Source organism: Cynara cardunculus, assembly GCF_001531365.2.
Source record: "Cynara cardunculus var. scolymus isolate 2C chromosome LG 3, CcrdV1, whole genome shotgun sequence".
Taxonomy (NCBI): Eukaryota; Viridiplantae; Streptophyta; class Magnoliopsida; order Asterales; family Asteraceae; genus Cynara; species Cynara cardunculus.
Window position 1 is genome coordinate 7,090,513 of NC_037530.1, and position 11,148 is coordinate 7,101,660.

Sequence of the window (11,148 nt, forward strand, 5' to 3'; positions counted from 1 at the left end):
ATAATAATAATAATAATAATAATAATAATAATAATAATAATAATAATAATAATAATAATAAAATAAAACTTTTTGTGTTTGTTTATTGATACATTGTTGATAACTTGAAAGGTATTTTTGGAAAGGAACTTCAAATTTATAAAGTCTGACTTCTCCTAAAAATCTACAACGATAAAGTCCAATTATACTTGATTATGAAAGTGATACTTTTGAAGGTAATTTAGGTCCCGTTTGATTTGCAAAATGTTTTTGAATGAAATGGAATATGTTAAATGAATTTGATTTTAAAGGAATTAAAATGAAATGTTGTCAGGTTTGACCACTTGCTTGGTTGATAGACATTAGAATAAAATGTGTTAAGAAATTGGAATTTGTCTGTTTGGCTCATAGAATGTATCTTTGGAATTGGAATGAAATATTGGTAAATACCCTTTTTGAAAATTTTAATTTTTTTTAAAACTAAAAATACACAATGCAAATATAACCATAAGCCAAGCGACATTAATAAATCGTTGGTAATCGACAGTGGTTCAAATTCGTGGTGGTCCACGATGATTTAGATCGGTGGTGATCCGCAGTGGTTCAGATGACGGTGGTCGACAGTGGTTCAGATCGATGGTGGTCTGCAGTGGTTTAGATGGAGGTGGTCAGCGGTGGTTCAGATCGACGACGGCGACGGCGGTGTTTCAGATCGGTGGTTGTTCAAATTGATGGTGGTCGGTGGTGTCCGATAGTGATTCAGATCGATAGTAATTGGAGGTGGTTCAGATCGATAGTAATTGGAGGTGGTTCAGATCGATGGTGGTCCATGGTGGTTCAGATGAGAATGTTGACAGTGGTTTAGATCGGTGGTGGTCCATGGTGGTTCAGATGGCGGTCATCGGCAGTGGTTCAGATCGACGGTGGATCAGATCGGTGGTGGTTTAAATTGGCGATGGCCAGAGGTGGTTCGAATCGGTAGTGGTTGGCGGTGGTTCAGATTAGTAGTGGTTTAGATCGGTGATGGGTGGTGGTGGTTCATATCGGTGGTAGTCAACGGTGATTCAGATGGTGATGATCGGCGGTGGTCAGCGGTGATTCAGATCAACGGTGGTCGAAGGTGGTCAACGATGGTCATATTGGGTTTTATGAGATTAAAATATATTGGGTTAAGGGCATATTTAGTATTATGAAAATAGAGAATTCTATTCCATCAAAATACCATGTAGTTGATAAGTAATGTTAAATTTCTTTATTTGTGGAATTTGTAGAATTTTGAAGATTCCTTTCATGACAAAGAATGAACCAAACGAGAGATATGAAATTTGGTCAATGAAATTCAATATTCCAGTTCCATCAAATTCCTTCAGAATCTGCGAACCAAACGCCCCCTTAAAATAAAATTAATTTGGTGTTAACGAGATCCATATTCAATCCCGGAGAGGAATACCCTAGTGAATGGGTTATGATTGCCTCTCAGAAGTTGGGAAGTATGTCCAGCTCAATTGAAGGGACATTCGTATCGAGCTTTACCTTAGGGGACCTAGGTGTCTATACCATGTATTTTAAGAACAATAAAATTTCGAATAATAAAAATATATGTCGTCACACTTCACTTATCACCAGGGTAACAACGACATATCACAACTTAATACATACTAACCATCCATCATATAACAAGGTAAAAATTTTAACATCATAACCATCATATCATCTTAGAAATTATAACAATTTCATTAACTAATGTCCAATATCAATAATATGTAAGGTTTCGTAATAAGATATGCCATACGTAACATAACCTACATACATCCAACTCAATAAACAATTGAGTTCTCATGCGTACACTTCATGGTGTGGTCTTCATCGTCCAATCCATAACCATTCAAGCTCATAGGTACCCCTTTTGGTACATGTATTGACTATTATACATAATCAGTGGTTTTTTGTTGTCCATTACTGGTGTCCCACTACATGCCCTACACACGTAGCCTCATCCTTTCAATTTCACATCGTCATTACGTAAATGTGTAATGTGTTTGGCATGCATATCATCCATCACATAAAACCTATCATGATTTCATGATTACGGTTCAACATATGACCTACTAATATGCATAAAAATCTTAAACATATAAAGTAACATGCTTGTTATGCATGCTAAATGATGGTAACTCCTTAGAGAACTGATGGTATATATACTTTGGAAAAAATAGATATATATATATATATATATATATATATATATATATATAAATAAAGCCAATATCTTGACATACAAAATACGGCCTTCACTTAGAGAACTGATGGTATATATACTTTGGAAAAAATAGAAATGGTAGTCAAACTTACTTGTTCACATCTAGATGGTAACTCCTTGCAAGTTTCCTATAAGCTGAACATGAATTAACAGAGTTGATACATTTTCTATAAAAGGTTCTACTCCAGGGTAGAATAGTCAGTTATGAACATACCAATATGTGAAAGGATCAAGATCACTATTCCTATAAAAAAATACAGATTACAATCATCAGTTATTAATATAGTAATAACACTAAATTTAACCTTGATCTATCTTATGAAGCAACAAGAAGGAACAACTCCAAGCAAATTTTAATACCAACCATATTAGCAATCATGGTGAGACATAGTGTCTAACCACTAACACTGCAAATCAAATGTGACTTTGTCTCATTACCGATGGAACCAATATGATTCAAGCACCAAAAAAAATGCTATCTTATATTAGTAGTGCTCAGTGCCCAATATTTGAAGGATAACTCACATGTAGATGATTTACACCCTGATTATTTCATAACATGCTCAATTTTCGTTAACAAACTAAAAGATTCGACTTGGCAACCGAATAAACCTACAAACAGGAAAATAAATGAGTACTTGCATGTTTCGAAAGATACAATCACTGCTTATTCGTGTTCTTCGATTGCTCTAGTAGTGGCCATCTATTCACATATTATGACGAGCTTAGGAATTGATACTAGCGAATATTGAAGTAAATGTGTTTGTAGCCTTTACAAGGTACTTAGTTTTATGAATAATGGATCCACAACATGACCATTTGACCATGAAAGTGAAAGCAACTAAACAAAAACGAATCTGTTGAAACAAACAACCAGATTTGAAATTGGTATTCTTTGAAGAACCACTAAACAGAGATCAAGTGCCTGTTCCGACAATCGATGCAAAGAGAAACACTAAGAGTGATTTGAGCAACGACAGATTCAAGCGATGGTGATGAAATCAACGATATTCGACGACAGATTCCAGTGATGGTGAGGAGATTAACGAGATTGGAAGACAGATTCGAGCGACGATGATGAGATCAACGAGATTCAATGACATATTCGAGCGATGATCGGATCAACTAGAAGTCATTTCAGCGACCCAAAAAATTTAGGGTTCGTCTGTGTAGTATCGTGATTGAGCGACGAGAAATGATCCGTTTATATTTCTTATATATTTTTGATTTATTTTTTTAAAATAAATCTTTTAGATACATTTTTTAAAATGTAACCAAATCTTTTTTATTTAATTTTAAAATTTTAATTGTTTTTTTATCTTTAGAGAAGCTTAAAAAGGTGTTCCTAAAAATTAATGTAACTTTTTACAGAGTTTTTATTTATTTATAAAATGCTTCTCTAGATCTTTTAGCGACATTTTTCACAACGTATAAATCCTTTCCAAAACGTCATCCAATTTTTAGTTATGTTTCTCATTTTTGTCACTTAAATCTTTCTCTATAATGTAGCTTTAGATACACTTCTAAAAACTTTTATGAAGATTTCTTCTCTAAAGCCCCAATCTCTTGTGTTTATATTGTTCTATTGGTCTTTAAAATAATACAACACTTAAAAGTGTCCTATTAGACTATAAAATAATATGACATTCAAAAGTGTCGTATTAGATTTCATGATAGGACGTTAAGGTATGTTAATAAGATATCAAAATTAGGAGTCGTATAAGATTAAATCAAATATGACTCATAAACTAATGTGTTGTATTAGCCCTTTTTAAGGACGGTTTTCGAAATGTGTCCCAAAAAAATGTCCTATAACCCCCTTTTGGTTGTAGTGTAATGGATAAATCTCTATTTATCAATCAATACTTGATTTCCTCAAATAGTAATTTCAAAATTAGCATCAACAAATGATAAACCAGGTCTTACATAAAGTCTAGGTTAAGGTAGGGTGTTACTAACGTCCAACAACAGTCACTATCTCCAAATTACGAAAGACGTCCCTAAATGACTAAATCCTTCTCGTGCTTTAACTAGCACATATTGACAAATAAAAAGATTTAGGCTTAACATCTAATGAGTTCAAACAATTTTTACCTTTAATATAAAACGGTAAAACAAAAAAGATGCTATTTAAATAACAATTTCCAAATTGTATCAGATATAAAAACAACCCCTTTCCCAAAACCACTATTTTCATGATGAAACTCATTAATCAAAACACCCATTTAACATGAAACCAAAACCTAATACTCACACAAAGTGCGAGTGTGACTAAACATCTAAATATTGACAACATAGATAAAACTCCATTATTCAAAACACTAGAACATGGATAAGTTCCAAGATACAAAAATCATAAATTATGGACACACTCCTTACCCTAAAACAACACCGAAGACATGGATAATACACTATCCAAAATTAACACCTCTCGGTGACGGGAGTCTATCGAATGTGACAGAACATAAAAGTAGGCCACGTATCAATGTTATCGAATGACACCTTAGATCCATTGAGTTTAGTGCACATTACATCAAGTGTCATCTCAAGTCCTTAATACTTTTAGTGAACCGCCACTACAAGGTGTCACGTTAAGGTCACAATATTTTTAGTGCACATTCTTTACCGAGCATCACCTTAAGGATACACGAACTTTATGCCTGTTCATTCCTAGTTGAGTTCCTACTGCATGGTTCCCATCCGACCTTTAGTGTCTATTCACTAACATTAAATATAGGATCCTAAAACTTTCTATTTGATAATAAAAAGAATTTAACCCTCATGCATAAAGGTTAAAGTTAAAGCATCAAAACCACAAAAATCACGACCCTAGAGTGTGACTCATAAGAATTTAATACCGAGACGACCATAATGCCTACACGAGCATCGGTCACAAAATGAGGACATGAAGAGTCCTCACTTATCAAACATGACTGGCTTATATGTCTATGGATCCAATGCATCTAGTCTAAATGATATGACTCCAAATAAATGACCAATGCAATGTAATTCTCAAATCAAAATGCAATAAATGCATATCATGTCCAAAGCTCAAGATAGAGCAAGTTAAACAAGACAAATGTATCCATAACTTAGATATGCCAAAATCAATCCAATATACTCCACACTTATTTGACTGCTCAATAAAAGTCAACATAAGTGATAAAATTGCATTTAAACCAACTTTTATGTAAACATATGCTCCAAAAGTATGATTAATTAAAAAAAAATCCATTATTGGTTGGGACAAATCATTTTCTCAAATGAAATCATACTATTTACATTTCCAAAATGCCTTATAATACAATAATATGCATTTCACAAACGGTTTATTAAACCAAATACACGAAATGTTCAGTAACCTCTAATAACCAACAATTATAAACATAAACCATGAAAAGAACACACCCTTACGATTTATTTATCAAAATGTCCAAAACTCAAATATATACATTTTACATGATTTATAAAATCAAGTATACTCAAGATGCAAATCACATCAAATAATCAACACATTTGATAATATCAAGTAAAACACTTCTAGACTTCAAAATAGACGTTTTTGGCATGTACGTGGTTTTCACAAAACAACTTGAACTCAACTTAATAGGTTAAGTTAAAACCTAGTTTCCAAAAATCCAAACTCTAACTTCCATTGATGAGGGTTTGAGATCTATAAGTAGAAAACTCAGAGAACTTGTTATGACAACCATCTAAACCTAATCAAGCACCAAAAGCAACCCAAATATTAGATCTACAACGAAATCCTAACTAGATCTCAAAACACCTAAAAATCTTACGTTAGGTTAGATCTCCTCCAAAAGTCCCAAAATGCTCCAAAATGGAACCTAAGGAGAGAAAATTAGGGAGAAGGAAGAAGAATGAGGAGAAAATGAGGAAAATAGCTGATTCGGTCGAGCTTTAAGACTCCAGGCGCTCGGGCCACTTATGGGGCGATTTAGGTCGCTTGGCCTAAAGTCGCCAACTACCAAAATCTCGTGCATGGCGTGGGGCGCCTCTCACGCGGCACAACTTTAGGTCACTCGACACAAACACATGGCATACACAGTGTGCGTTGGCAACCCAGTCCAGGCGTCTTGCCCACCCGACTTTAGCGCCCCACATGCCGCCTTACCCACCGTTTCTAAGCTCTCAAACTGCACGACCCCCCTTACCACGACCCAACGGCTTAGGCGGTTTTTCTAGCGGCTTAGGTTGCCCCAGAAGCCTCGAGACCTACCAGATGCCCAAACTCCATCATTTTTTTTACCTAATCTGACTCGAGATCAATTGAATACAATTAAACATCATTTTCTCCCAAAATTTGAAAGTGATCCTCACACTAATTCGAATTCCCATACTCCAATATATAATAAATAATAAAAATACGGATGTTACACATTTCTTCATTAGGGTAATGATTATTAAAATTCAAGATCACTTTTGATTTTCTATTGCAACCTGTAAACAATCATTAATCGTCTCATCTAGTATTCCTTTATTCTTTTTATGTATTCCTATTCAACCTTATTAGGTTAATGTATTTTCTATCTTGTACTCATTATCCTGTTTATAGCATTGTTTTTTGTTATCACCGTATAAACTATCAAAGAAGTAGAAAGTAATATATATATTTGTATTTTATACATGGTTTTTGTTATTTTAATAAATTAAAAATATAAAATAAAGAAGGCATTGATGGGAATGGGAGTGAATTAAGTTGGTGAGACAGTGAGAGATTGAGCACATGTTATTCACTTAATTAGTTGGACCGCTTTCATTTTCTTATTCCAAAAATAATATATATATTCACTTTGGTACTATTGGAGATGTATTATTTTTCTTTAAAAAAGTTCAATTTATATGATCATATACGTGATTAATTATAAACTGAATTTTGAAGTTAGTCGATCGAAAATTAAATATTGATGGGTTGTTTGTTTACCTCTTAATAGTTCTATTAAGAGACAATCTTTGAATCGTTAAGAGGTAAATCTTGTTTGACAAAAAAAAGCCTACTTCTTAATGATTCTAAAACTCTCTGAATGATTTTGTATCATCGATCTCCCTTGATCATTAAAAACCCTAATTTCATTGTAAACAATTATCAAACAATTATATTTCATTTTATACCATATCATGAGAGTCTCTTAATCATTCTGACCACTTAATTATTCTGCACCAAACCATTCAGCGATTGCCAAACAGCCCTTGAAATTACTGAAAAATCATGAAAATTAAAGACACTGACGAAAATTCCCTCTTTTTATCTACTTCATTTGATTTTTAAAAGTTCTGATGTGGGTTAAAGATCTAATAAATTTTTTCACTTTTAGAATTTTTTATACAAGCTTTATAGTATTTTTTTAAAATTCATACCAATTGTTTAGTTAAATATATTAAATAATAATGTATTTTTATGTGGTTTGTATTTAAAGAAACTACTAACGTAACCAATAACCATTATATGTATCAAAATATATTGGTATTACTTGGTGATGAGTTAAGTAAAATTTTGTAAGAAATTTAATTTATTTTAATTGTATGTAACGATAGAATCGAATACTCGACATGGAAAATAGGGCAAGGGAAAACTAACATTAAATTTGGGCCACCATTATTTTTTCGTTTTTCTGACCTTTCTTGCCTTTTAAGCACTCTATTCAACCCACCCCCTCCCAAAATTATTTAGTATTTCGTTTCTAGACTTCCTTCTCCTTCATAATCTCTCTCTCTCTCTCTCTCTCTCTCTCTCTCTCTCTTGCTTCGTATTCAGATAGTATGCCTGAATGTCCAGAGAAAGGTAAACCATCTAACACACCACCATACTCTCTATATACACACAACACACAGCTTGTCTTTATGAAGGCTTGAAACACTAGCACCAGCCTAAAGACTTCTTAATTGGTAGCTACCCTTTCGTTCTCATATTCACACGATATCGAAATCTTTCAGCTTATACAAAAGAAAATAAGTCTCATGTTCATCCTTTTTTAATGGGTGCCATGGACAATCTTGAATAGACTCCATAGCTCTTGTCTTTGATGGGAACATCATTTCTAAAGGAAATCAAGATTAACACCAATCTTCCTTTTTTGATCGATCAAATAAAATCGTCATGTGCTGATGACTTTTCTTTGTTCTTAATGTGATTGATGGGTTAGTTGAGATTTTATGATGAGATAGGGAAGAAGTTCAAGAGCTCTGAGTTCTTTACTTTACTGCAAATCTTTATGCTTTACTGTATTGCAAATCTTTATGATGGAAACAAAATTTCAAAAGAAAATCAACTAGAACACCAATCACCCCTTTTTGATTAAGATCGATGTTTCGGATAGCTTTTTTTTTGGTTTTGTTTCTAATATGATTGATTCGTTTGTTTTGTGGTGAGAGATATGATTAGATCGATAGCTAGTTACGGGAGAAGTTCATGTACCGTTTTCTCCTTCAAATACGATGGATTGATTTGTTTCTACGGAGAGATTTGATGAGACACGAAAGAAGTTAATGAAACGTGTTTTACTTTATCGCAAATAATTAATGGTGATAGAGACAAAGCGTTTTAATAAAATCAAGAACCCTAGTCATACTTTTATGATATAATTAACTTGTTACCATGAACCACTTTTTGTTTCTAATATGATGAAGTCATTAGTTGTATAGGTGTACAGGAAATCAATCCACGAACTAGAAATTACGTTATTTACTTTGTTGCGGATCGGTATGCAATGGGAACACCTTTCTAAAAAAGATCAAGAACCATATATAATCATACTATAAAGTTGTTTTGATGAATCTATTTCTGGTTCTAAGATGTTTGATGAGCTTGTTTTAATGTATAGGGAGAGAGTTGATGAGACAGGGAAGAAGTTCAAGAGGGACATCAATGCATCAGCTCAATTGGGAAGGAGACATGTGTTTGGATCTCTTGGAACCCTAAACACCATCAGTCCTTGTGCAGCATGTAAGCTCTTACGACGTCGGTGTGCTCAAGAATGCCCGTTTTCTCCCTATTTCTCTCCCCACGAACCCCACAAGTTCGCCTGCGTTCACAAAGTTTTTGGTGCTAGCAATGTTTCCAAGTTGCTCATGGTAATGATATCATTAACCCCAATCTTTCCCTTTTTAACTAGCATTGCTTGTACCTCTCAGAATCGATCTATGTCACTAACTGTATCATCATCAATACAACAAAATCGACTTTATAAGATGCCATATATGTCTAAATGACCAAACGAGGGTTCATTCTATATAAATGTATTACGATAAGTTGATATAATGTTATTTTATGCGTCCAAACAAGTTATTTAAGAGAATTTAAGTCATTTTATCGATATAAAAACATTCTGTTAGGTTATTTAAACATCTTTGGCGTCATGGAAAGGCAATCTTGTTGTAGTGTCTGAATGCACACAAGTCGGTTTGTGAATTCTTCGATCATTTGAATTTCAATGACGTTTTAGGAGGTACCAGAGTGTCAAAGGGCAGAAGCAGCAAACAGTTTGGTTTATGAAGCGAGTATAAGACTAAGAGATCCTGTTTACGGGTGTATGGGCGCGATTTCGGCTTTGCAGCAGCAAGTACAATTTCTAGAAGCTGAATTAAACCTAGTTAGGAGTCAGATTTTGAGATACAAATTCAGGGACAACAACCAACAGGATGATCATCACATCCTTCCTTCTTCTCATGATCATTTAGCTGTGCTTTCTACTGGGGCTGTCTCTATCGCTGCACCACCACCACCACTGCCGCTACCACGATCTTCATCTTCTTCAACGTATACCCTACAAACCACCACCACCACAGATTATAGTACCATTACAAGTGACAACATCTCCTACTTTGCTTGACTTTAATTTATATCCTAATTTTCTGATACTTTTTGTTTGTTTGTTATATTAGATTCATGAATTAATGCTATAAAGGCGTAGTTAATTAAATACTATGGATTAATGGATTTGATAAAATTATGATGAACACATTTTAGTTATCATATATAATTAAGCCATCCATTCAGCCTCTAGATTTTCGTGATTAATTCTTATAACAGTATGAACAATGTAAGGTTATACCTTGTGCTGTAGCTGCAGGAGTAGTACATGATAGTTGTATACGAGCCATATATTTTTTTGATTAACCTGACCTGCTATGCGAGCCGACTTATAATCCCACAAGCGGATTTTTGTTCCTAAGACTTCCTGGTACTTTTGATCTTTGGAGTTAAACTCAAACCAATTAGACACCACTCTTGTGATTTACCAGCTATATTTTGTATGATGTAAGTGTTGCTTTGGCGTGTAAGCTTCAACCTAGGGAAAATTTCCAAATAATTAATATATAATCGAACCGAAAAATGAAAACAAACATTAATTTTCTATCTTTCCTTTCTGCGTTCATCAAAACCAGTTTTCTTGCATAAAATATGTACCAAGATGTGATAGAATTTGGTCTAAAGTCATGGTTGCTTCAAATGGTGGCATCTAAATTGCTTCTCCACACTCAAGGTCTTTTTGATTTCTCTACGACTGATCATACTTCTATATATAATAAATACAAGAGTTAAATGCAAATTCGGATCCTCTAGTTTACATAAATTAGCGAGTATGGTCCCTGAATTTTTTTTATTAACGAGGGACGTCTCTATGATTTTTATTTTTATAATGGTTATAGTCCAACCTACTAACTCTTTCGGTTAAGTTTTCATTAGTGAGAGACAATTTTGTCTATTCTCTCTCGCTTCTTTCCCCCAACTAGGGGTGCTCAGGGTTGGGCTAATCGGGTTAAAGGTATTTGAATAATCTAACACAATGTTTGTTGTTTGAAAAATGTCAAATCAACCAACCCAACCCGACCCAAATCATACGTGTTGGTTAGGTTAATTAGGTTGATACTTTGATACATCAAAATGT

The 11,148-nt window shown here is 33.9% G+C and overlaps 1 protein-coding gene across 2 annotated transcripts; it reads left to right on the forward strand.

Annotated features, from left to right (window-relative positions):
- Nucleotides 1-8,028: 8,028 nt before the first annotated feature.
- Nucleotides 8,029-10,234, forward strand: LOC112510018 (LOB domain-containing protein 15-like). 2 transcript variants are annotated; one of them, XM_025115273.1, is made up of 3 exons: nt 8,029-8,042; nt 9,082-9,331; nt 9,703-10,234. In XM_025115273.1, exons 1-3 carry the CDS (start codon nt 8,029-8,031, stop codon nt 10,087-10,089), a joined length of 651 nt encoding a protein of 216 aa, XP_024971041.1. In that variant the 3' UTR covers nt 10,090-10,234. The 2 variants fall into 2 exon arrangements, with proteins under 2 accessions (XP_024971041.1, XP_024971040.1); XM_025115272.1 differs by lacking the exon at nt 8,029-8,042 and having other exon boundaries at nt 8,906-9,331.
- Nucleotides 10,235-11,148: the final 914 nt, after the last annotated feature.

Bases quoted from the DNA above. Each gene is read 5' to 3' on its own strand.
- LOC112510018 (XM_025115272.1), top strand. From the start codon at position 9,053: ATGTTTGATGAGCTTGTTTTAATGTATAGGGAGAGAGTTGATGAGACA. The intron at 9,332-9,702 runs GTAATGATATCA...ATGACGTTTTAG, and splicing joins ATGTTTCCAAGTTGCTCATG to GAGGTACCAGAGTGTCAAAG.